The sequence below is a fragment of the Vipera ursinii genome (assembly GCF_947247035.1).
Source record: "Vipera ursinii genome assembly, chromosome: 6".
Taxonomy (NCBI): Eukaryota; Metazoa; Chordata; class Lepidosauria; order Squamata; family Viperidae; genus Vipera; species Vipera ursinii.
This window is the reverse complement of record NC_139515.1, coordinates 2,020,341-2,047,804: the sequence shown is the minus strand read 5'-3', so window position 1 is coordinate 2,047,804 and position 27,464 is coordinate 2,020,341. Positions and strand designations below refer to the sequence as shown.

The following is a 27,464-nucleotide window of genomic DNA, read 5'->3' as shown; positions in this document are numbered from 1 at the left end:
TTTTAGAATAAGTAATAAAAAGGAGTCCCTGCAGATTTTATTTGGCTGATCGTTGCTGACTATAGGGGGCGGTACTCATCTCCTTTTCAAGGCCATTGAGCCAGCGCTGTGCGCAGACATGTCCGCAGTCATGGGGCTAGCATGATGTCACGGAGCGCTCTTACCCCAGCACTGAAGTGGTACCTATTTATCTACTCGCATTTGCATGTTTTCAAACTGCTAGGTTGGCAGGAGCTGAGGCGAGGACGGGAACTCACCCGTTGCATGGTACCTGGGTCTCAAACCTGGGCTACCAGTTTTATAGCCAACAAGCCCGGCATCTTAACCACCGATCCACTGTGAGCCCTCTCCCCTTTAGAATAAATATAATTCTGAGCTAGTTATGTGTACTTCCAAATTGTGGGCCAGTATTTGAAACAAGCAAATGGCTGGATATTTTTCCCTCAGTGGAACAAAAGCGATCAATCGGAATGTAATAATTTGAATTCTTTTTTTTTTTTTGAGACAGTGACCTCAACGGATAACAGAGATGGAGAAAAATGTATTGATAGATAATGCTGGGAAGGGGAAAATGGAGTTCAAAGAAGCATCCTGTGACCAACTTCCCCAAGTATATATTTTTTTTAAGAAAGATCCTGAGGCTTGTCTTCACCCTAGAGAAGAATTATTGAAGTTGTTGAATTGACTTCAGACTACAAATTACCAACAGTGGTTTGACTTAGCTATTTTTTAAAAAAAAAAATCCTGCTTCATGGGAAAAGAGCGTATTGTTGGCTTTAAACATAAACTCCATTTTTAAAAAATCGGAAAACTTTCTATGCTAATTGTTCTGGGCTGGGCTGGTACCACCACAGAGCACCCTCTTGAGAGTAGCTTTGGTTTCCTGAAATGTGATTAACAATCCTCCAGGACTGTTGCAGACCAATGCAACTGATCCCCTTAGAAAACCTTGCCCAAATCCTAACCCATACACTCCTGCTAAAATCCAGAGCTACGGAGAATACCTGGCACACAGTCTACATTTCTTTTCTGCCCTAATTCCTCCTCTTCCCCTCCCTTAAATTCCACCGAGTTCTCTATTTTACCAGGATTGGCAGAGCTGAAAATTCTCCGGGTTCAAAATGACCGTCTTCCCATCAGCAATCCTGCCGCCTTCTACTTCACACACCGGACATTCTTCCAGTTTGATGCAAGACTCGGAAAGCTCGTCGAGAATTTTCCCTGTTTTACAAAATTGTTGGAGAATGAGTTTAATTTCTTTTTTTTTTAAAAAAAAAAATGCAACGATATACCTTGTCCCAAAGGTGCTTTTTTTTTCCAGGAGGCAACTGGACGTTCTCGTTTTTCTTTGAAGACTCTCGGCTTCTCATCCAAGAAGCTTCTTCAGTTCTGACTGGATGGTGGGGAGTGGAAGAACTTATATTCCTTCAATCATTTATAAACCTCCAGGTGGCCTCAATGACTCGCTAAAAAAAGGCAAATAACCAGCTCTCTGCAAGGAGTATAAATCCTCCTGTTCCCCACCATCCAGTCAGAGCTGAAGAAGCTTCTGGGATGAGAAGCAAAACGTCTTCAAAGAAAAACAAAGAAAGTCCAGTTGGCTCCTGAAAAAGCATCTTTGGGATACACTGTATTCAGGTGTGTTTTGAAAAGTGCGAGACACCCACTAGGGAGAACCTGTTCCAGCTAAGGAGAAGGAATGGCAGAACTGGGAGACATCTTCAGGTTTGTGTCCCGCCTCCCCACATTCCAAATAAAGCATATTAGAAGGGATATTTTCTGAAAATGCCACAGACCCTAGGACTGTGGTGTCCTCGGCGCTCTCTGAGCTTGGTGGTTTTCTTGCAGACGTTTCATGACCCAAACTAGGTAACATCATCAGCGCTGATGCTGTTACCCCAGTTTGGGTGATGAAACGTCTGCAAGAAAACCACCAAGCTCAGAGAGCACCAAGGACCTCACAGTCCTCCTACTCCTGCTTTCTCATTGAAGACTCTTCGCTTCTCATCCAAGAAGCTTCTTCAGCTCTGACTGGATGGTGGGGGATGGAAGGATTTATACTCCCTAAAGACAGGTGGGCTCAACAACTCTCTAAAGGTTCAAGGTGTTAGTGATGACTTACAAAGCCCTACATGGCATGGGTCCGGATTACCTACGGCAACACCTGCGGCCGGCGTCAACTTCCCTCTGTCCAGTGCGCTCCCACAGAGAGGGCCTCCTCAGGGTGCCTCCGATCAAAGAATGCCGATTGGTGGCCCCCATGGGGAGAGCGTTCTCTGTGGGCGCGCCAGACCTGTGGAACCGCTTGCCGGTTGAGCTCCAGATGGCCCCCGACCTTTGCTCCTTCCAGCGTGATCTAAAAACGCATCTATTTGAGCAGTCTGACCTGGTCTGATGGGTTAGGGTTGGGTTTTTTTATAATTAGTTTTAACTTTTAATATGTATTAATTACTACGGGCATAGTTGTTTAATCACTTTTTAATTTTTGTATCCTGTTTTTTATTATGTATTGCCCTGTTCACCGCCCTGAGTCCTTCGGGAGAAGGGCAGTATACAAATTAAATTATTAAATTAAATTAAATTAAAAGGAGGCAAAGGACCAGCTGTCTGCAAGGAGTATAAATCCTCTCATTCGCCGCCATCCAGTCAGAGCTGAAGAAGAAGTCTTCAAAGAAAAATGAGAAAGTCCAGTTGCCTCCTGAAAAAAGCGTCTTTGGGACAACCATGATGTGGAAGACTGAGAATCTCCATAGACAACAATATACATTGACATTTTAAACATTTAGCCTCTCCCTTGGAAACTTAATAAGAACTTCAAAGCTTGCAAGATTGTCAGTAGACAGCAAGAGTGGATGTTCTACCACTGATGATGTTACCGAGTTTGGGTAAATGAAACATCTGCAAGGAAACAAGCAAGCTCAGAGAGCACCAAAGAAAGGCAAGTTTAATTTCTTTAAAAAAAACAGGTGGAGGAAGAAGCCCTTTAAACCCATTGCTTTTGTTCCTGAATGTCTGTTTGTTTCTGAGTTAAAAACGGAGAAAAAAAAGAATTTGTTTTATTTCTTTGAGAGAAAGAAGAATGCCTCTCTGATTTTATTTCTGCCAGAATACCAAAACTATCTATAATCTGAATACACTAGTAGACACTACTCTTCTCTACTCTACTCTACTCTACTCTACTCTACTCTACTCTACTCTACTCTACTCTACTCTACTCTACTCTACTCCACTCCACTCCATATAAAGATTCTATTCTATTCTATTCTATTCTATTCTATTCTATTCTATTCTATTCTATTCTATTCTATTCTATTCTATTCTATTCTATTCTATTCTATTCTATTCTATTCCATTCCATTCCATTCCACTCCACTCCACTCCACTCCACTCCACTCCATTCCATTCTTACTTTCAAGGTCCCAAATCCTTTGCATGTCTTATCAGTGTAAAATTTACAAGAGCCTCATAAAGGAAGGTTATGTACGGAGTATTATCTTCGGCTCTACCAGGTGTAACCATCTCAGCTAATATGACAGGAGCGATGACCTATACATGAGGAACTTCATGGGGTGGAGTTGAGCCTTCTAACCACGCAACCACATTTCCCAAATCTGAATTGTGTTGTATGTCCAATCAGCCATGACTGAATGTCATTACTGATCAAAGCACTAGGCAGTTGAGGGACAACAGGAAAAACCCCAGAGAAAATTATCCTATTATTTAAGCAAGAGAGAAACGCCAAGTAAAGTCCTCCTGACCAGACGTCATGCATGGAGTGGAGTTGCTTACCTGCAGGACAGTGTGGATGGCATCCTTCAACACACTTGACGGGACATGCTATCGGATCCATGTGCTGGCACGTCCTTGGACAGGCAGGGCCACAGCTGTTGTATCGCCATTCACACTGATATTCTTCCTCCACTTTGTTCATACTTTCACAACTTTGAGCTACAAAACATCAAATAAAAAATGACGGGAAATCTTGTGCCATGTAATCATTCCATTTTTTTTAATGAAAAATGAGGGCTCCTTGGGGGCTCTCTGAGCCTGGCTGTTTTCTTGCAGATGTTTCATTACCCAAACTAGGTAACATCATGCAACATTAGCACTGATGACGTTACCTAGTGTGGTAATGAAACATCTGCAAGAAAACCACCAAGCTCAGAAAGCACCAAGGACCACACAGTCCTCCTCCTCCTCCTCCTCCTCCTCCTACTACTACTACTACTACTACTACTACTACTACTCCTTTCTAGCACTGGTGATGAAACCTAGCTGGGTAATGAAACGTCTACAAGAAAGCCACCAAACTCAGAGAGCACCAAGGACCCCTCCTTACAACCCTGAGCTGCAAATGTCCTCCTTTATTGATCTGTAGCTGTCCCTATAGGTGAAAACTTAACTGATTCTGAAATAAGCTAAGTAGGAGTGAGGATGGCTAGCACTTAAAGGGGAAACCTTCAGAAAGTTCCGCAGCTGTAGGCTACATTGAAAACCATCCCAAAAGAAAATAGCCAATGAGCTGAAGGAAATCTTTTCTATACTTTCCCATATATTAACTTTCTGCAATTCTCAAACGAACAAAAATTGACGGGGTTAATACGTAGCATATTCCGTGGTGGCGCAGTGGTGAGAATGCAGTATTGCAGGCTGGCTCTGCCCACTGCCAGGAGTTTGATCCTGATCGGCTCAAGGTTGACTCAGCCTTCCATCCTTCCGAGATTGGTAAAAATAAGGACCCAGATTGTTTACGGGGGGGACATATAGGCTGAACTGCTCTGTGAACTGCTCAGAGAAGCCCGTGAAGCACTGTGGAGTGGTATATAAGTCTAACTGCGATTGCTATTGCTATACAGGTAGTCCTCAACTTACAACAGTTCATTTAGTGACTGTCCAAAGTTACAGCCCTGTTTTTCACACTTACGACCGTTGTAGCATCCCCGCGGCCACATGATCGAAATTCAGACACTCGGTAACTGACTCATGATGGTTGCCATGTCCCGGAGTCACGTAATCCCCTTTTGCAACCTTCTGACAGGTCAACGGGGAAACCACTTAACAACCTTAATGCTAACTTAAGAATTGCAGTGATTCGCTTAACAATTGTAGCAAGAAAAGTCGTGAAATGGATGAAGGAAATTGAAAGCTACTTATTTGTAAAAAAAAAAATCTGCACATTCGACCTGGTCTTCCTTTTTCTTCTTAGCTTTATTCTATATCATTTTCTGTTAGTTTTTAATCTTTTTAAAAAATAGTAAAAAAATTATATGCTCTCTCTCTCTTTCACTCTCTCTCTCTCTCTCCCTTTCTCTCTCTCTCTGTCAGAATCCATTTATATCATATTCATAAATGGAATGTTTCAAACATTATTCCATGGATTCTGCCATCTCCCGAAGAGAAGAGAATGGATGTGTATTGAACCGGTATTAGGCATTTCAAAGGAAAGGAGAAGCCTTTTGAACTGGGGAAACAAAAGGGGGGGCTAGCATCTGGCTTGTGTCACGGAAGAGAGCAATAAACATGAAGGGTCCTAAGTTCCTTTTTCCCACAAGAGGGATGATACGAGGTAAATGATGGGGGACTGACCAAATGGGGTTAAGGGGGGTTAAACCGGGAACTCTTTATAAGGGTTTACTTCGTGGAATAATATTAAGTCCTGTCTCGTTTCCTACAACCAAGCATGTCATAGTAAAGATTCTTTTTGGAATAGATTTGGCTCCAAGAATTTTGTCTTCCTAAGACGTGGTTTGGGGTAGGTCCTGACACTCTCTCTCTGTCTGTTGTATGTGTGAGAAAGGAGATTAGTTCATTCTCTCCCCAGCACTTACGGCATAGAGTAGGAGACCTCCAATGGATCACTGCACCTTTCTGGGCACACTCATGGGCGTAAGCAGCAATGGCGTCACAAAAACAGGCACAGTCCCCAATGGACTCACATGCACAGGTTTCGTACATGCAGATTTCCACATAAGGCTCAGGATCCACCTATGACGGAAGTAGTACGAGTCAAACTCTTATGCTCTTGAGAAGATCTCCACAGCTTCCAAGAAACAAGGCCACTCCCAAGACAAACTTTAAATTTTAGAAGGTCCCGTAAACCAGCTCCCACCAACACTGAACTCTTCAGGGCAAGGAATCTATCTCAACGGCACACACTGACACACTCACCCCACAAACGTTGCTGAAGATGTCACCCAGCCTGGTAACAAGACATTCAGAAACCAACCCACAAGCTTGGAGTATGAATCTTTACTCCCTAAGCAAACACTAAGCATCTACAAGATCCAATCTGGGTTGGTCACCGGGACCAGAGGTTTAATCTTTTGGACTCGTGATGGATCCCATCCTCAGGAAATTTCTCAGGATTTCTCAGTCCCTAAGGATGGGCTCCAGAACACATCCAAAAGCTCAGAATACTAACCCTTTGGTCCCGGTGACCGATGCAGATTAGATCCTGGGACCAGTGGTGGGATTCAAATACCTGAACAACTGGTTCTCTGCATGGATGCAGGCCTGGGCCTCCAAGGCCTAGAATGGACTTCTGGAAGTGGCATCCATGCACTTCCGACAGGCCGTTCTAGGCCTGGGAGGCCTCCTCCAGGACTCACAGGCCTAGAACGGACTTCCGGAAGCGGTATGCATTCAGCCGGTTCTCCGAACTCAACAAAATTTAGCTACCAGTTCTGCTGAACCGGTGCGAAACAGCTGAATTCCATCACTTGCTGGGATGTATTACATTCACCTTCATTTGTACTAAGCATCTGGGTTAGTTATTATGAGGGCAATTGGGAAACAGACCTCCATTTAGTTATCAATGACAGGCACTCACAGATACAGAACTTTTATTATACACATTAGAAAACTACAACATGACATGACTTTTCGAGACAATCGCCATTCAAATTGAGGCACCTGTCACCCCTTCTTACAACGTTTGAAATTCCTTCTGCAAAAAAAATCTCCCACCTGGGAACGAAGCCGCCCTGTAGCAGCATCGTGAAGCAAAAGCGGTGCGTGATGCAAGCCACTTGTTTCATTGAAAAAACTGGTTCATTTTCAATTGATCTAGCGGACGAGTCAACTGCAACGCAAACTTCTCTTTCCACTCCTCACTGCCTATTGAACTACTGCGCACGGCGCCATAGGACGGGCGTCGCTACCCCCCGCCTATTTCTCGCACATGCTCAAACGGAGGTTTATTTCTGAATTGCCCTCGTAATTCAGACGGCAAACAGTTGCCCAGCCACGGGCGCCCGAATGAGGATTATCAGCCGGATAAGAAATGGCTTACCAGCTTTTGGCATTCTTTGAAGAGATCGCTATTCAAGACACTGCACGAAGTCTCCACCTTGACCTGTTTTACTGCGTTGCCATTGCACAGCGAAGCTGCCAGATCCTGTCCTTGGGAAAGCTGCAAAAAAGAGAAGAAATGAGTTATAACGCCGAGAAATGTGTGTCTGTATCGATTACCTGTCAATTTAGCATCTTCATAGCAATGAGAGATGGACGTTCTTTCTCGGAAATGACAGATCTACATCTAAATACGGGGGAGCAAATTGAAAGATCTGGTTTTCATTTCTCAGGGGAAAAAATAAATAAAATCTGATTCTCACACTATGAAAAGCCAAGAATTTTTCTTAATGGTAGCTTTCTGGACAAACGTATACAGCCAGTCGTCAACAACCGTTCATTTAGTGACTGTTCAAAGTTACACAACAGCACTGAAGAAAAGTGACTTATGACCATTTTCAACACATGACACGTGACACCCCCTGCAATGATCACATGATCAAAATTCAGGCACTCGGCTACTGACATGACGGTTGCAATGTCCTAAGATTATGTAATCCCCTTTTTTGACCTTCTGACAATGGGGAAGCTGGATCTACTTAACAACCATGTTATAATTTAACAACTGCAGCAATTCACTTAACTATGTCAAGAAAAGTCATAAAATTGGGGGGGGGACTCATTTAACCAGTGCTTTTTTTGTAAAAGAAAAAGGTGCCGGAACTCACACATGTCATACAACCCGCCTTGCCTACCCTACAAGGTTCCATCCAAAAAAAGGTGCCGGAACTCCGTTCTGAGCGTTCTATGACAAAAAAAGCCCTGCATTTAACCAATGTCTCACTTAACAAGAGAAATTTTGAGCTAAGTTGTGTTTGTAAGTTGAAGTCTACATGTTTTTGAAGCTGTTTTGATTCTGGCCTATCCCTCTAATCAGAAAAATAATGACATTTCTTTTAGTGTTAACTTGTAAACCTTCTGCAATTCCATATCATCCATATCTGTAATTCCATTCTGTAAATTCATATAAATTATTTGATCTCAGACAGGAAGCAAACAACACCTTGCATTTTGAAGACATTGAATTTGGCCTTGGGTAAATAATCTAATTGAAGTGGCAAATTCTTTGATTTCTCTGAATTTTCTGTAGCAGCATAAATCTACACGCGAGAAAAGTTTCCATTTCCCTTAACCCTGAAACGTTAGGATAATTATACTATTTTGTGTAACAAAGAATACAAAGATGATTTACTAAGCCTTCAAGGAACAAAATCCCTGAGGCCAATGGACTCTTCGGTGGAAAAAAAATCGGCTAATTCACTTTTATTCTACTAATAATGCAAGTGATACAATAATACAACAGCCTTCCTAAAGGCACAAGGGTAGGCAACCTTGGCTCTTTTATGACTGGTGGACTTCAACTCCCAGAATTCCTGAGCCAGCCACGCTGAGGAGAAAGGGAGAGGTTTCCATGCTGAGCCAAGCTGGCTCAGGAATTCTGGGAGTTGAAGTCCACGAGTCATAAAAGAGTCAAGGTTGCCTACCCCTGGTCTAGTGTATTATTTCTCAACCTTGGCGATTTTAAGATGTGTTGGTCTCAGTTGGCTGGGGAATTCTGGGAGTTGAAGTCCACATGTCTTAAACTTGCCAAGCTTGAGAAAAACAGCGCTTAACTGCCATTCCAAACCTCGCAGAAATTAGGTAGTTTTACAGATTATTTCTAGGCATCTGGCAAAGGGAGTTCTCCTCCTCTATCATTGGATAAGGAATTAAGAGTTGGATACTAGGATACTCTGCTGGTTTTCCTACCCTGACATTAAAACATTTTGAAAATGGAGACAGGCAACCCCACCGCCCTCAGCCCCAATCCCAACAGAGGTGTGACACATTTTTACAAATACCTTCATGACATCAGCACACTGTGAGTGAACTTTCCAAGAATTCCCAAAGTCACTTGGGTCAACTTCAATCTGCTTCCGGCTGCTTCTCAGATCGTTGTTTGGGATGCCGTCAAAATTCCCACACAGACCACAGACTTTATCCTTTCAAGGAACAAGCCAAAGAAATGTCATCCTCCTTCTCCTTCAACAGGAAGACGATTAATTCATGGATATTGATTAGGACTATTAATTAATGGGTAGTAGCATTCCAATATTTGAGGGGCCGCCTCAAAGAAGCTGGTCCTGCCTTCAGGTGCTTTGAAGAGTAAGTTGATCCAATATTCTCCAAAGACACCAGAAGGCTGGACAAGAAGCAACGGTTGGAAATTAACCAAGGAGAGAAGCAACCTGCAACTAAGGAGAAATTTCCTGACAGTGAGAACAATTAACCAGTGGAGCGAGTTGCTTCCAGAAATTGGTGATGGTCCAACACTGGAGGTTTTTAGGGAGAAATTGGATAACCATTTGTCTGAAATGGTATAGCAATAGTAATAGCATTTAGACTTATATACCGCTTCACAGTCCTTTACAGCTCTCTCTAAGCAGTTTACAGAGTCAGCCTATTTGCCCCCAACAATCCGGGTCCTCATTTTATTGACCTCAGAGGATGGAAGGCTGAGTCAACCTTGAGCCGGTCAGGATCGAACTCCTGGCAGTTGGCAAAATTAGTTTGCAATCCAGCATTCTAACCACTGAGCTGTCACAGCTTAGATCGCAATAGTTAGAGCACTTAAACTTATATATCGCTTTGCAGTGCTTTACAGCCCTCTCTAAGCAGTTCACAGAGTCAGCATGTTGCCCCCAACAATCTGGGTCCTCATTTTACTGACCTCGGAAGGACGGAAGGCTGAGTCAACCTTGAGCCGGTCAGGATCGAACTCCTGGCAGTGGGCAGAGTTTGCCTGCAATACTGCATTCTAACCACTGCGCCACTAAGGCTCTATAGCAGACATGTCAAACACAAGGCCCGGGGGCCAGATCCGGCCCGCGAAGTGGTTTCATGTGGCCCGCGAAGCCATCCTGGAAACAATGAGGGAACGGCCCCCACTGCCTTGGCCCTGGCCCAGAGACCCTCCTCCTGCCAGAGACCCTCAGATCTGTCCCACTCCTGCCCAGGCCCCCATAGGCACCCTCGATGCCAACGATGTAGAGCTGGCCACGCCCACCCAGTAGGCCATACACACTCTAGCCACGCCCACCCAGTAGGCCACGCCCACCTAGGCCACACCCACCTGGCCCCCTGAGGGCAACCGCAATGCTGATGCGGCCCTCAATGAAATTGAGTTTGACACCCCTGGTATAGGGTCTCCTGCCTGAGCAGGGGGTTGGACTAGAAGGCCTCCAAGGTCCCTTCCAACTCTGTTAACTAACTTGATACTTGCTCATTGAGAATGTAATTGCGATGTGCTTTTTAAACATTTTTGCCCTGTGCTAAATAAATAAGTAATCCTGCCTGAATTCTCGACTCTTCTAGTAACAACGTATTAAACAAGCTATTACTACTCCGGAATCTGAGTGGTGGCGACTGGACTTTTCTTTTTTCTTTTTTAAGTCTGAAAGTTTTTGCCGTTTCTCCAAGTGGCTTGTTCCGTCTGAGGGTCTCTGTGCCCAACTGGCTCAGACGGAAGAAGCTACTCGGGGGAGCAGCGAAACATTTTGAACCCCAAAAAGGAAAGAAAGCCCATCCCTCTACTTCCAGTAGTTATTCTCTCTGGATAACTATGAATCTTCATGGACATAAAGGTAAAGGTAAAGGTTCCCCCGCACACGCGTGCTAGTCGTTTCCGACTCTAGGGGCCGGTGCTCATCTCCGTTTCATAGCCGAAGAGCCAGCGTTTGTCCGAGGACGTCTCCGTGGTCATGTGGCCGGCATGACTAGACGCCAAAGGCGCACGGAACGCTGTTACCTTCCCACCGTAGTGGTCCCTATTTTTCTACTTGCATTTTTACGTGCTTTCGAACTGCTAGGTTGGCAGAAGCTGGGACGAGTAACAGGCGCTCACTCTGTTACGCGGCACTCGGGATTCGACCCGCCAAACTGCCGACCTTCTGATCGACAAGCTCAGCGTCCTAACCCACTGAGCCACCGCGTCCCTTTTTCATGGACATACGCGGTATTTAAAAAAAAAAGTAATAAATCGGAAACGGCTTACTTTGTAGTGTTCTTTCAAGATAACGGTAATTCCCATGTTTTGATCCCAAGACAGGGAGATTCTTCCTCGCCCCAGTATCAGAATATAGTAGCGGCCAGACTTCAAAATTTCCACATTGCCTTCTTCTCTCGGAGGTGTGAGGACATTAACCTTCACAATAAAAAAAAACAATTACTTTCAACAACGGGCCGCGAATAATCGGCCGCAAATAATCGATCTGCTTTCAACTTTAATGAACAGCAGAATATTCCACGGGGCAAGAAACCGTGGCTAACGTTCATTCCGTTGTGAGAAAAACGTACAGGTGATCCTCGATTTACAAGAGTTCATTTAGTGGCTGCTCCAAGTCACCACGGCGCTGGAAAAAGGGACAGGTGACCGTTTTTCACACTGACGGCCGTTGCAACATCCCCACCATCGTGTGATCAGAATTCAGATGCTTGGCAACTGACTCAAATTTATGACGGTAGCAGCGTCCCGGGGTTCACGTGATCCCCCTTTTGTGACCTTCTAACAAGCGAAGTCAAGGAGGAGAACCAAATTAACTTAACTGTGTGATTAGCTTAACAACTGCAGTGGTTCGCTTAAGAACAGTGGGCCTCAGGTATGTGTCTAGTGAGGGCCTTGAGTTGGGTCAGGTGTGAGTCTGTAGGATAAGGGCGGAGGTGTTGTTCTTCAAGCTTATAGGTTGGTTTCTGAACGTTTCGTTTCCAGGCTGGGAAACGTCTTCAGGGGAGTTGAGGGGGGTTGTCGGTGTTCTTTTGTCTATAAGGGCTTCAGGTGTGGGTTTGTCAAGTGAGGGTCTTGTGATGGGTCAGGAGTAAGTCTGTAGGATGAGGGTGAAGCTTTGTTCTCCCAGCTTGTGGGTTGGTTTCCGAATGTTTCGTTACCAGACTAGGTCTTGTGGTGTGTCTTGTGATGGGTCAGGTGTAGGTGTGCCAAGTGAGGGTCTTGTGAAGGGTCTTCTGATGATGGGTCAGGTGTGAGTCTGTAGGATGAGGGTGGAGGTTTTGTTATCTGAGCTGCTGGGTTGGTTTCCGAACATTTCGCTGCCAGGCTAGGTGACATCTTCAGCAGAGTTGAGGGGATGTCAGTGTTCTTCTGTTTAGAAGGGTCTCAGGTGTGGGTGTGTCAAGTGAGGGTCTTGTGATGGCTCTTGTGATGGGTCAGGTGTGAGTCTGTAGGATGAGGGTGAAGCTTCATTCTCCCAGCTTGTGGGTTCGTTTTCGAATGCTTCGCTGCCAGGCTAGGTGACATTTTGAGCAGATTTGAGGGGATGTCAGTGTTCTTCTGTTGATAAGGTCTTCAGGTGTGGGTGTGTCAAGTGAGGGTCTTGTGATAGGTCAGGGGTGAGTCATCAGTGGGAGGGTTGTGATGAGTGTTGTAATGGGGAGGTTACATCAGGTCAGGGTCAATGGAAGGTGAACTGCTGGTTGGAGGGGGGCTTGTGTGAGTTGGTTGGGGGTGGGTGCCCATCTCTAGTTGGCTGTGAAGTTGATTTGGATCCGGAGGGTTTTGTAGGCTGATTGTAGGTCGACATGTCTGTGGATGGGATTGCTGGTGGAGTGCCAGGCTTTGAAGAACTCATGTCTTTGCAAGACCCATCACAAGGCTCTCTCTGATGACTCATGACAAGGCCCTCACTCGACATACCCACACCTGAAGCCCTTATAGACAGAAGAAGACTGACATCCCCCTTCAAGATGTCACCTAGCCTGGAAACGAAACATTCAGAAACCAACCCACCAGCTCGGAGGATGAACGTTCACTTCATGCTACAGACACACATCTGACCCATCATAAGACCCATCCCAGACCCTCACTTGACACACCCACACCTGAAGCCCTCATGCACAGGAGAACATTGACATCCTCTCAACTCTGTTGAAGATGTCACCTAGCCTGGTAGTGAAACGTTCGGAAACCAGCCCAGAAGCTCGGAAGGGCAAACCTTCACCCTCAGTCTGGCCTATTTCAACAGAGGTCCCTTGGGACTCCCTCTTGAAAGAAGCCTTCAAAACCCCCTCTTCAACAGATGAGCCTGCGGGAGCCGTGAGGAGGGGATGAACTTACTTCTCCATCGTGTAGCTCAATCTCTCCCCTATCAAACAAAACAGTGATCCTTCGAGTGCACGTCTCTTGGGTGAAGCCACATCCTTCGTTGGCCACGAGGATCCAAAAGGACCCCGCAACGTCCTCTTCGCAGTGGTCCTTGAAAAGAAAAGAAGGATCGACAGCAGACTTTTGAAATAGGTCGACAGAACTTTATTTTCAAAGATGTCCTCTTCTCTTCTCTTCTCTTCTCTTCTCTTCTCTTCTCTTCTCTTCTCTTCTCTTCTCTTCTATTCTATTCTATTCTATTCTATTCTACATTCCATTATTCTATTCTATTCTATTCTATTCTATTCTATTCTATTCTATTCTATTCTATTCTATTCTATTCTATTCTACATTCCATTATTCTATTCTATTCTATTCTATTCTATTCTATTCTATTCTATTCTATTCTATTCTATTCTATTCTATTCTATTCTATTCTATTCTACATTCCATTATTCTATTCTATTCTATTCTATTCTATTCTATTCTATTCTATTCTATTCTATTCTATTCTATTCTATTCTATTCTATTCTATTCTATTCTATTCCATTCCATTCCACTCCACTCCACTCTATTCTAAATTCTACTATATCTCTATTCTATTCTATTCTATTCTATTCTATTCTATTCTATTCTATTCTATTCTATTCTATTCTATTCTATTCTATTCTATTCTATTCTATTCTATTCTATTCTATTCTATTCTATTCCACTGATTTTTCATGAATCTACTGTACTTTCCTGCCTCACTTCCTCTTCTCAGTAGTTCAGACTAAGAGCACCAAAATCTGAGCTTTAGTCAAGACCCCCAGCAGTGTAGCCTAATGCAAAACCTGCGGGGAAGTCTATTCCTTCTGACAACATTTCCATAAAGCATTCAAACAAAAGCAACGTTTTCTTTATTGCCTGGGTCATTTTACTCTCAGTACGATCTGAACCGCCATTGTGTTTCCTCTTAGAGCAGGGGTAGGCATCCTTGGCTTTTTGATGACTCGTGGACTTCAACTCCCAGAATTCCTGAGCCAGCCATGCTGAGGGGAAAGGGAGAGGTTTCCAAGCTGAGCCATGCCGGCTCAGGAATTGTGGGAGTTGAAGTCCACCAGTCATGAAGGGACCATAGTTCCCCCATGCTGGCTCAGAAATTCTTGGAGTTGGTCCACAAGTCATGAAGGGGCTATAGTTCCCCCATGCTGGCTCAGGAATTCTGGGAGTTGAAGTCCACGAGTCACAAAAGAGCCAAGGTTGCCTAACCCTGCCTTAGAGCATCACACATCCCAAATCTTTACCTGAACAAGCACATACTGACAGTTGCCGGGAAACCTGTACTTCAGTCCATCGAAGGTCAAATAATGCGCGGTGCCGATCACCGAACACTTTCCATCGCAGACGTTTTCCGTGCATTCCCATTTTCGAGCACGGCAGGTACTGTGGGAGACCAACAGCTGTTATTGTTTCGGAGGTCACCAAAAGTCCGTTTTTACATTTTGATGTTAGAACGGAAATTATCTCCCTGCTCTGGAGAAAACACGATAACCTGAAGCTTCCTAAACCTCTGGTCAGCTGGCATGTATTTGATCCACATTTTTCAGCTTCAGAGGTCAAATTTGCCTCCGGCCGTTCAGCTAATCCTGGTGTGACTTGGTCATTCCACAAAAGCACCACGAACCTCCGCAAACAGCCGGCGTTGCTCAAAAGCATAACAGGTTTTCAGGGCTAAACAAAGCTGGAAGATGCTCCTTGCCCACCCCATTCACTTTTCTGAGCGCATTTCACCCATATCTCTAGCGGGGTTTTATTTTGATTTAGAGCCGTGGTGGCGCAGGGGTCACAGTGCGGGGTTGCAGGCCATTTATTGGCTGTGCCTGAAAATGATGATTTATTTATTTTTTTAAAAAAAAGGTCCAATGGGAAATCGAGGTCAAAGAGTCTAATTCCTTACCACGTATTGCAGTCCTTGGTCACTGTTTGCCCTGGCGCATATTCCTGTCCATTGTGGAAACAGGGGCAATTTTCCGGGACCACGCATTTGTTCCCATGTCGCACCTAGAACAAAAATGGATATTTAACTTTGATACCCAATAAAATGCACGTGGCCGCAAAAAAAAATCATGAAAGCAAGCAAGGAAACCGACAAGCAATTCTTGTTTGTTTTTAACCCGATTGCTTTCAATTTTGAAGCTTGCAAGAGTCTGAACACTAATGTGTTGTAAACCAGGGCCCTGTGCAAGGGGAAGAGGCTGATTTTTTTAAAAAAAAATATCAGGAAATTCATAAAATTTGGGCTCCTTGGTGCTCGCTGAGCTTGCTGGTTTTCTTGCAGATGTTTCATGACCAAACTAGTAGTGATGTTGTTACCTAGTTTGGGTCATGAAACATCTGCAAGAAAACCATCAAACTGAGAGAGCACCAAAGACCCCACAGTCCTCCTCCTCCTCCTCCTCCTCCGCAAGGCCACTCTCTTCTCAACACTGAAGATGTGACCTAGTTGGGTAATGAAACGTCTGCAAGGAAACCACCAAGCTCAGAGAGCACCAAGGACCCCACAGTCCTCCTTCTCTCTCCCTCTCCTCCCCTCCCCCTCTTCCTCCTCCTATTCCTCCTCCTCCTCCTCCTCCTCCACCACCATCATCATTATTCCACAAACCCTACTCCTTTCTAGCACTGATGATGTTGCCTAGTTTGGGCCATGAAACGTCTGCAAGAAAACAGCCAAACTCAGAGAGCACCAAGGGCCCCACAGTCTGTCCGTCCTCCTCCTCCTCCTCCTCCTCCTCCTCCTCCTCCTCCTCCTCCCCCATTCCACAAACCTCCCTCCCTTCCAGCACTGATGATGTTACCTAGTTGGGTCATGAAACGTCTGCAAGAAAACAGCCAAGCTCAGAGGGCACCAAGGACCCCCTCATTTCAGCCCTGAGCTACAAATATTCTCTTCTATTGGTACCTATGAAATGTCCCAACCTGGATCAAGAAGACATTCAGAGTCCTGAAGCTAAATTTTAAAAGTATCCAATTGACATCATTTGATGCTACGAAGAAGAGCGGGTCTGAAGGCAACTTCTGTTCCACTGGTTAATTGTTCCAACAGTCAGGAAGTTTCTCCTTAGTTCCAGGTTGCTTCTCTCCTTGGTTAGTTTCCATCCGTCGCTTCTTCTCCTGCCTTCAGGGGCTTTGGAGAATAGCTTGACTCCCTCTTCTTTGGGGCAAACCCTGAGATACTGGAAGACTGCTATCCTGTCACCCCTCGCCCTTCTCTTCATTAAACTAGACCTACCCAATTCCTGCAACTGTTTGAGCCTCCAGTCCCCTGATCCTCCTTGTTGCTCTTCTCTGCCCTCTTTCTAGAGTCTCCACATCTTTTTTACATCGTGGTGGCCAAAACTGGATGCCGTATTCCAAGGGTGACCTTACTAAGAGCATCAGGATGGGGGCCTTTGTGTCCACAGAGATGATGTTCCACAGGGAGGGAGCCACCATGGAGAAGATCCTTCTTCTCGGCCTCTCTAGATGGACCTCATAAGAGAGGGGACTTTGCAAGATTCCCTGCCTCTCTGCTCTGGTGTATCACCTAATCTGGTGTCTGTGTACCAAATATCTCACAAAGCTAAGAAACCCAGTTTGGTAACCTATGTTCTTTTTTAAAAAAAAGTCATTATGGTGTCATTCCCCGATGAAGCATAGAGAAGAACTGTTTCCCTCCTCACAGCTATTCATCCAGACTTCCTCCGTGACACGGCTATGCTGGCAAGTCGACTAAGCCACTGTTGGTTTAATGTATTGAATTAAGTGCGGGCAGTTTACTGAATTCACATTTGTTAAAAAAAAACAAAATTAGATTAAGAGATTAAATTAATTCAGTACAGCACGTCTTGATGAATTGCACTTAAGCTACTTGTCTACTGAACAAATTGCAGTAGGCCAGCTTGAGGGAACGAAGTCAGTCGTAAATATGAGTTGACAACTCTCCGTGGCTAGAGCTGGAATTAAAAAGAGGCCAGACTGGGGAGGTACAGCAAAAGTGGAAAATAATCTGCTGTTGTTTCGTTTGTCTTTGAAAAACGACTGTTAAACCCGGAATAAAGCAAATGGAAAATAACTGTTTTTGTTCTTTCTTTTTTAATTAACTGGGTGATGATCCGGGTGGTTCTCCATAAAAACAAGTGAAGAATGTAGTTTTCATCTTAACTAAAGGTTTGGGGGTTTTTTCCCCCCCAGAGGGGGTATGCTCTTTCTTTCTTCCTAAGGTAAGAGAGAAAGACTGGCCCATGGTCGCTCAGCTGGCTTCACGCCTAAGGTGGGACTAGAATTCCCAATCTCCCGTTTTCTAGACTAAGTGCCTTAAATACACCAAACCAGCTCTCCTAAGTCTTAAAATCCCACCATTCCAGCAAATGACTTTGCTAGATGGTCGTGTGGGAAGTCAGCCCCCGCCCCAGAGAAAGAAATATTTTGGGGGATATTAAAAAAAGGCAGAATATTATATTTCCCCAAAGGAATAATAGAAAATCTTAGGCAGAACTCTTCCCCCCCCTCCACCCCCCCATTCTCTCTGCCCCAAGCAGAGGCCAGGTCTGTAGAAATGCAGATGTGATCATCCTTTCAGAAAGACTGGAGCCAGGAAGCTTAGAGCTGATGGGATTAGAAAGACAAAGATCCCTAGAATCAACAACCTCTCCCCCATCCAACAGAGGAAGCAAGCCATTAACCACAGCCACAGAGAAGTAGGATATGACCTTTAGGACGTAATAGGATTAACCCACCGCTGTCAGAATACTAAAAGGGCACACTGAACCTCAGGTCAAAGGAACAACTCCAAACACAAGAGCCCAAGGAGGTATAAAAACCCACCACTCCCAGCTCCATGTGGTCAGTTTTTTCCAGAGCCACATTTCTGTCTGGCTCTTCTCTTCAATGAACTACTACTAACTACTACTACTACTACTACTGATTTGGTTTTAGTAACATTTAACACTGTAAGGGCATCTGGCCTTTGACAGATCAATTGACCAATTATTCTTTTCTTTATCAATCCAAGATGTGCTTAAGACTCTGGACCATCAACTCTCTGCAAAGAAGGACAATTGGTTAAAAACTAGTGCAGAGCCTTGGCTAAAAAATATCAAATGTGATCTGCAGCCTTATATAAACAACAACAACAACAACAACAACAACAACAATAATAATAATAATAATAATAATAATAATAATAATAATAATAATAATAATCCCCTCTTAACACTGGGGATATTCTCAGTCTTCCCTAGCATTTTTTTCTTTCGTTTTTGACACACAGGGGTACCAAACGTAACAGAAATTCCCAACTCCTCCGAAGTTTTAAAGCACAATAAACTCTGGAAAGCCAACGCAGTAAAAAGAGGTGAGCAATAGCAACCTCTTGTGGCAGTAAAATTCTACTCCTACTTTATCAATTCAGATCCCAGCAGATAATTCTGCAACCCCAGCATCATGAAGGGCTTCAGTTGTGTTACCGCAATTGCTATCTTGACTTCTTTAGTCCCGCAGACGTACATTCACACAAACCCCAGACTCTTTGAGAGGGCTAAGGCTACTCCTGAGCTGTGTCCACATAATAAAAGTAAACTTAAAGGTGCTTTTTTTTCCCAGGAGGCAACCGGACTTTTCTTGTTTTTTCTTTGAAAAGGTTTCGCTTCTCATCCCAGAAGCGTCTTCAGGTTCTGACTGGATGGTGGGGAAATGGAAGGATTTATACTCCTTGCAGAAAGCTGGTCCTTTGCCTCCTTTTAGAGAGGTGTTGAGCCACTGGGAGTTTTATAAATGATCGAAGGAGTAGAAATCTTTCCATTCCCCACCATCCAAACACAGCTGAAGAAGCTTCTTGGGTGAGACATTTACATGGTCATGTGCAGTGGTGGGATTCGAATACCTCTCTTGAGGAACCTCAACTTTCTTACCCATCCAGTAGGGCAGAGGCAGCCGGAGATGCACCCGTGACTAATGCAGCCCAGGTTGTACGTCTGGCAGGTCTTCATGCATTCCACTCCTTTCGCTCGTGGATCATTTGCCGGACAGACAAACATGGTCATCGGATGCTTGCAAGAGACACTCCGCTTTGCTTTAAGGAGTGAAAGAAAGGGCATGGTCAATATGAGAAGGATCTTTGCACCAACACAGGAAGGGCCAACCGTTCAATGTTGCAGCAAGATGGCTGCAGTGGCAAATGCGCAGGTGCAGTGCTGGTAATAAAACTGCTAAACAGCCTGCGTTGGAAAAAGGTTAATCCATTAAAGGCAAAGAGAAAATCAGACGCAGAAAATGGAAATGCAATACGGAATTGGGAAGAGTCCCAGATAAATCAGAGCCTAGGTTGGTAGGAGCTGGAGCGAGGGACAGGAGCTCACCCCATCACGTGGCACTGGGGTCTTGAAGCTGGGCAGTCAAGCTCAGCATCTTTAACAATTAAAAGAACATCAATCAAACTGCCTCCAGAAGTGGTGAACGCTCCAACACTGGAAGTTTTTAAGAAGAGACTGGACAGCCGTTTGTCTGAAATGGTATAGGGCTTCCTGCCTGAGCAGGGGGTTGGGCTAGATGACCTCCAAGGTCCCTTCCAACATCACCATCATCATCACCATCGAGAGCCTTTATTCCAAACAGGGTCATGATAAGGCTCCAAAGAAAACTTAAGAATCCACAAAAGTTTGATGCTCCTAATAAACCTTATCACCACTTGGTGCTTTTTCCAGTTTTCACAGATTGAGGAAAGGATATTATTTCCTGTGGAGATAAGGGTGCAGCGAGACAAAAAGTGCGGTCATATGTAAATTTCAGGAAAGCTGCGCTATTTGTTCAAAAAAAAAAAGATGAATCTTCTCCTTAGTACATTTTGATATAGTAATATAAAGATGAATGGAAGAATGTAAGTTTCTGGGTTTTTTTTAAAAAAACAAACAGACCAAGAGCTCAAGGCAATTGTCTCCTTTCGGAAGATCATCTAAGGACATTTTTTTTGCTTAAGGCAGCATGAACCAAAGAAAGAAACCGTTATTTCCATGCATGAAGGAAAGGGGAAAAAAATCAATTCAGCTGAAGCAAGCCTTGAAAAACTAAAAAGATAAAAAGTTGCAAATAGCAAAATAATAATAATAATAATAACAGGAGAAAATTAAAAGTGGGGAAAAGGCTAAAAGGAAGCCAAAGCCAAAATTTCAACCAATGAAAAACATTTCAAAAAGTAGACAAATAGTAGTGGGTTTTTTTAAAAAAAAATAAAAAAATAAAAATCGAGGATTTTAGACAGGATATTTTTACAAAAATAACTCCTTCGACTTAAATTGTCCTATAGAAGGAACTTTAATTTTATAGAAATCCAGGATCTAGCTTAATTCACAGGTGCAAATCAGCTCCAAGCCACATTCCTCCCTCTTTTCAAAATAACAAGCCGACAACAAAAAGATGTTGAGAGAGAGAAGAAGAAATGTACGGTACATGTCAAAAAAAAAAACAAAAAAAAACAGGCTTACCTCTGGCAGAACGATGAACTGGGAAAAGAACATCTGGAAAGAAATTTCCCGGAAGTCTTTGCGAGCTGCAGTGCATGACGCCGTTTTCACAATAGCTAAGAAAGAGAATTTTCAAGGCTTTAAAAAAAATAATGGCTACATCTTCCTTAAGCACCATGGATTTTCCTGGCTGATCTCTGGACTTGATGACCTTCAGCCCTCAAACATGCAAGCTGCCACTTCTAGAGGCCAAAATGTCTTTTGCAGAAATGCCGGGGAAAAGAATGGGCATTGGTCAACCGGGTCAACCCATCAAGACTGACAGGGCCAATCACTTCATGTAAATGGGAAGTAAACCCCACCCTCTTCTAGCCCTGATGATGTTGCCTAGTTGGATGATGAAACGTCTGCAAGAAAACAAGCTCAGGGAGCACCAAGGACCCCACAGCTGCTGTCTTCTTCTTCTTCTTCTTCTTCTTCTTCTTCTTCTTCTTCTTCTTCTTCTTCTTCTTCTTCTTCTTCTTCTTCTTCTTCTTCTTCTCTCCTTCTCCTTCTTCTTCTCCTCCTCCTCCTCCTCCTCCTCCTCCTCCTTCCTCCTCCTCCTTCTTCTTCTTCTTCTTCTTCTTCTTCTCTCTTCTTCTTCTCCTCCTCCTCCTCCTCCCTCCTCTTCTTCTCCTCCTTCTCCTCCTCTTCTTCTTCTTCTTCTTCTTCTTCTTCTTCTTCTTCTTCTTCTTCTTCTTCTTCTTCTTCTCTTCTTCTTCTTCTTCTCTTCTTCTTCTTCTTCTTCTTCTTCTTCTTCTCTTCTCCTTCTCCTGCTCCACCTCCTCCTCCTCCCCTCCCTCCTCCTTCTTCTTCTCCTTCTTCTTCTTCTCCTCCTCCTCCTCCTTCTCCTCTCTTCCTCCTCTTCCTCTTCCTCCTCCTCCCCCTCCCCCTCTTCTTCTTCTTCTTCTTCTTCTTCTCTTCTTCTTCTTCTTCTTCTTCTTCTTCTTCTTCTTCTTCTTCTTCTTCCTCCTCCTCCTCCTCCTCCTCCTCCTCCTCCTCCTCCATCATTCCACAAAACCCACTCTCTTCTAGCACTGATGATGTTACCTAGTTGGGTAATGAAACGTCTGCAAAAAACAAGCAAGCTCAGAGAGCACCAAGGACACCACAATTCAACCCTGAGCGACAAATATTGTCTTCTAGTGAACAGAGAACATAAAATAATGGAGTTGGGAAGGACTTTAGGGGTCTTCTAGTGCAAACCCTGCTCAAGAGGAGAACCTATACCACCTCAGAAAAGTGACTGTCTAGCCTCTTCTTAAAAAAACTCCAGGGATGGAGCGCCCCATACTGCTATCATGTCTCCCCTATTTCTTCTTTTCTTTAGACTAGCCAAGCCCGGCCGGGTCCCACATCCGTTCTCCGTGTGTTTCAGGGTTCCCCACTTACCACGTGGTGTGAGTGATCGGAGAAGACATCATCCGGCTGGAAGATCTCCCCATCGTAGTAGCAAGAACACTGGGCTCTGGGCACGCAGTCGCCCTGCTGATCCAGGTACGTTCCCAATGGCAAAAACAGCCCTCGGTGCAAAATTCGTGGCAATCGGCATCTGGATAGGCGAGGGACCTGCAGGTCTGGTTGCAGGGTGTTCCACACTGCTGGTAAAACTGCCTTCTGGACAATTCATGGCTGCAAAGCAATTTTTTTAATAAAAAATATGGGTTACTACTCAATCCATTCGTCAAAGCCTCCTCCTCGTCTGCGATTCCGATGAAAAGAATATATTTGAAAGGGGGAATTAATAATCTTTCAACGCTTGGAAGAAGGCAACGTCTCTGGAAAAAGAGGCATTGCTTTAAGAGGGGGGGGGGTGTTTCCCATGATACAGGAGGTCCTTGACTGACAGCCACAAAGGAGCCCAAGCTTTTCCGTCGCTAAGTGAGACGGCTGTTAAGCGAGTTTGGCCCCATTTTGCGACCTTCCTTGTCACAGTTACTACGCAAATCCCTGCAGTTATTGCCTTTGCGACCGGGTTGTTAAGGAGTCTGGCTTCCCCGTTGACTTTGCTAGTCAGAAGGTCGCAAAAGGGGATCACCTCACACACACACACACACACACACACACACAACCAGGACGCTGTTATAAATGTGAGCCACGATCTGAATTTTGATCATGTGACCAGGGGGATGCTGCAACGGTTGTGTGAAAAACGGTCGAACATCACTTTTGTAACTTTGAACAGCCTCTAAGTGAACTGTTGTAAGTCGAGGGGGAGAGAAAAACATCCCTTCCACATTTATAATAATAATAACAAAGTTGGAAGGGACCTTGGAGGTCATCTAGTCCAACCCGTTGGTCAGGCAGGAAACCCTATACTAGGGGTAGGCAACCTTGGCTCTTTTATGACTGGTGGACTTCAACTCCCAGAATTCCTGAGCCAGCATGGGGGAAACTATGGCCCCCTCATGACTCGTGACTTCAACTCCCAGAATTCCTGAGCCAGCGTGGCTCAGCTTGGAAACCTCTCCCTTTCCCCTCAGCGTGGCTGGCTCAGGAATTCTGGGAGTTGAAGTCCACAAGTCAAAAAGCGGCCTAGGCCTAGGCCAGGGGTAGGCAACCTTGGCTCCTATTTATGACTCGTGGACTTCAACTCCCAGAATTCCTGAGCCAGCGTGGCTCAGCTTGGAAACCTCTCCCTTTCCCCTCAGTGTGGCTGGCTCAGGAATTCTGGGAGTTGAAGTCCCGGAGTCATAAAAGAGCCACGGTTGCCTACCCCTGCCCTATACCCCTTTCAGACAAATGGTTGTCCAGTCTCTTCTTAAAAACTTCCAGTTTTGGAGCATCCACAACTTCTGGAGGCAAGGAGTTCCACTGGTTAATTGTTCTCACTGTCAGGAAATTCCTCCTTAGTTCCAGGTTGCTTCTCTCCTTGATTAGTTATCCTGGGAAAGCCTGGAAGAAAAAGTGATTTTTCTACAAGCATCTAAAAGGTTGATTGATTTGCTGAAAGAGGGGAGAGAGGAAAAAACAGCATCAGTTTGAATGTTTGAACAGCATGCATCCCCCATTTTCTCTTTTTCTTCCGGGCTTCAGAATCGCTGGAACTTATCCAAGTGAAGGTGACCCTGTACCTCTGAGTTTATATGGGAGAAATCCAATATTGTTGTGCCAATATTGTCCTCATGGATGCTGGGGCAGGTCTGGCCTGGGATGGCGTTGAATCATGGATTTCAAATTTATGATTTAGGCTGCCTTCTGCCCCCTTTCTCCCCCCCCCCCCCATTTTGTGCAGGAAGAAAGCAAGCAGTTCTTCCACTTTCCAGAGATAACCATGGATTCCAAGCAGCAAACGAACTTTTATTTCCGGCTTGTCTGCCTTGGGAGTGAAAAAGCAAAACCTAAGCCATCCGCTGAGGGTGCTGCATCTTCTTGCTACCATCCAGCCCCATTTTCGGTCTCAAGCAGGCAGAAAAATAAAGAGATTTCCTAAATCATTTTTGGGCTACGATGCGTGCATTTTTTTTTTAAATCGCTCACACCTTTTTGAGACGGTTCAAAATCAATTAAGGGGAAGTGTCCTCCAAAAAAAAAAAAATACACCGCAAACAACAAGTTCCATTTAAGATATAGAACCTGAATAGAACTTTACAGTTAATAATAATAATAATAAGTTGGAAGGGACCTTGGAGGTCATCTAGTCCAACCCCCTGCTAAGGCAGGAAACCCTATACCATTTCAGACAAATGGCTGTCCAATCTCTCCTTAAAAAACTCCAGTGTTGGAGCATTCACAGCTTCTGGAGGCAGGTTGTTCCACTGGTTAATTGTTCTCACTGTCAGGAAGTTTCTCCTTAGTTCCAGGTTGCTTCTCTCCTTGGCTAGTTTCCATCCGTTGCTTCTTGTCCTGCCTTCAGGTGCTTTGGAGAACAGCTTGACTCCCTCTTCTTTGGGGCAGCCCCTGAGATATTGGAACACTGCTATCATGTCACCCCTCACCCTTCCCTTCATTAAACTAAGGTTCCCCGCACAGGCGTGCTAGTCGTTTCCATCTCTAGGGGCTGGTGCTCATCTCCGTCTCAAAGCCGAAGAGCCAGCGCTTGTCCGAGGACGTCTCCGTGGTCATGTGGCCGGCATGACTAGACGCCAAAGGCACACGGAACGCTGTTCCCTTCCCACCGTAGTAGTGGTCCCTATTCTTTTACTTGCATTTTTACGTGCTTTAGAACTGCTAGGTTGGCAGAAGCTGAGACGAGTAAGAGGCGCTCACTCTGCTACGCGGCACTCGGGATTCGACCCGCCAAACTGCCGACCTTCTGATCGACAAGCTCAGCGCCCTAACCCACTGAGCCACCGCGTCCTTTCATTACAGTACACATCCCCAATTCCAGCAACCGTTCCCTAGTAAGTCTACAACTTACAGTCCCATCAAACTCTTTCTTAACTCTAGATGGCAGCAATTGCAACATTATGCTCTTTTTCACAAAACAGCTTCCCCCAATCTCAGCAGCATTCAGACAAACGTTTTTGATGAGAAGGGAGTTTACATTCGCGGAGATTTCATATTCGTGGGCTTTAAAAAAATATACTTCGTAGCGTATGCAGGGAGGTAAGATTGAATTGTGAAAGAAAACATAATGTACATTTCTCCTTGGTTGGGTATGTCTAGTCTAGTGAAAAGAAGGACTAGGAGTGACAGGATAGCAGGGTTCCAGTATCTCAGGGGCTGCCCCAAAGAAGAGGGAGTCAAGCTATTCTCCAAAGCACCTGAAGGCAGGACAAGAAGCAACGGATGGAAACTAGTCAAGCAGAGAAGCAACCTGGAATTAAGGAGAAACTTCCTGACAGTGAGGACAATTAACCAGTGGAACCACCTGCCTCCAGAAGTGGTGAATGCTCCAACACTGGAAGTTTTCAAGAAGAGACTGGACAGCCATTTGTCTGGAATGCTGTAGGATTTCCTGCCTGAGCAGGGGGTTGGACTAAATGACCTCCAAGGTCCTTTCCAAGTCTCTCACTCTGTTATTCTTCTTTTTTTGGGGGAGTTGAGCATCTACTAAACAAAGCAGCCACCCACTTCATCATTTAAAAATGCCTGTAGTGGAGCCGAGGGCATTCCTGAAACCAGAGCTGTTGCTTTCAGAATGCCAGCACCCCACTTTTCTTGGATAATTAAAATAATTGGTTTGAATGTTAGCATTCAGATGGGGGCGGGGGAACATGTGGGATATACAGAGAAAGGACAGCAGCTGCACAAAGCAATGCAGCATTAGTTTTCAACTAATTTAGATTTCAACAATCAAGCCTGTGGGAAAAACAAACGCCAGAGGACTGGATTAACTCCAAGGCCACCTTCAGAGCCACAATCAAGTAAGCAAGACCCCACTCAAGAAACTGCCGCAGAGCAATCAGGAAACAGCCCAACCAAAGAATCCCTAAGACTATCCCTCACCCACCCCACTCAGATAAGACCCCAGAACATAATCTGACAGCAAACAGCACTCCTTTCTAGCACTGATGATGTAACCTAGTCTGGGTCATGAAACGTCTGCAAGGAAACAAGCAAGCTGAGAGAGCACCAAGGACCCCACAGTCCTCCTCCTCCTCCTCCTCCTCCTCCTCCTCCTCCTTCTCCTCCATCATTCCACAAACCCTACTCCTTTCTAGCACTGATGACGTTACCTAGTTTGGGTCATGAAACGTCTGCAAGAAAACAGCCATACTTAGAGAGCACCAAGGACCCCACAGTTCTCCTCCTCCTCCTCCTCCTCCTCCTCCTCCTCCTCCTCCTCCTCCTCCTCCTCCTCCTCCTCCTTCTCTATCATTCCACAAACCCTACTCCTTTCTAGCACTGATGACGTTACCTAGTTTGGGTCATGAAACGTCTGCAAGAAAACAGCCATACTTAGAGAGCACCAAGGACCCCACAGTTCTCCTCCTCCTCCTCCTCCTCCTCCTCCTCCTCCTCCTCCTCCTCCTCCTCCTCCTCCTTCTCTATCATTCCACAAACCCTACTCCTTTCTAGCACTGATGACGTTACCTAGTTTGGGTCATGAAACGTCTGCAAGAAAACAGCCATACTTAGAGAGCACCAAGGACCCCACAGTTCTCCTCCTCCTCCTCCTCCTCCTCCTCCTCCTCCTCCTCCTCCTCCTCCTCCTCCTCCTCCTTCTCTATCATTCCACAAACCCTACTCCTTTCTAGCACTGATGACGTTACCTAGTTTGGGTCATGAAACGTCTGCAAGAAAACAGCCATACTTAGAGAGCACCAAGGACCCCACAGTTCTCCTCCTCCTCCTCCTCCTCCTCCTCCTCCTCCTCCTCCTCCTCCTCCTCCACCATCATTCCTCAACCACTACTCCTTTCTAGCACTGATGACGTTACCTAGTTTGGGTCATGAAACGTCTGCAAGAAAACAGCCATACTTAGAGAGCACCAAGGACCCCACAGTTCTCCTCCTCCTCCTCCTCCTCCTCCTCCTCCTCCTCCTCCTCCTCCTCCTCCTCCTCCTCCTCTATCATT

At 45.0% G+C, this 27,464-nt stretch overlaps 1 protein-coding gene across 1 annotated transcript in view; it reads right to left on the bottom strand.

Annotated features, from left to right (window-relative positions):
• Positions 1 to 27,464, bottom strand: part of LOC310642722 (von Willebrand factor-like) — a 131,763-nt gene that overhangs the window by 59,069 nt on the left and 45,230 nt on the right. The window contains 15 exon segments of the mRNA XM_083366609.1: positions 1,086 to 1,221; positions 3,790 to 3,948; positions 5,829 to 5,985; positions 7,292 to 7,411; positions 9,192 to 9,332; positions 11,384 to 11,533; positions 13,457 to 13,594; positions 14,771 to 14,909; positions 15,424 to 15,527; positions 19,415 to 19,575; positions 20,984 to 21,078; positions 22,394 to 22,404; positions 22,406 to 22,509; positions 22,512 to 22,613; positions 22,616 to 22,633. Of these exon segments, the coding sequence (XP_083222735.1) occupies positions 1,086 to 1,221; positions 3,790 to 3,948; positions 5,829 to 5,985; positions 7,292 to 7,411; positions 9,192 to 9,332; positions 11,384 to 11,533; positions 13,457 to 13,594; positions 14,771 to 14,909; positions 15,424 to 15,527; positions 19,415 to 19,575; positions 20,984 to 21,078; positions 22,394 to 22,404; positions 22,406 to 22,509; positions 22,512 to 22,613; positions 22,616 to 22,633 (1,735 nt within the window).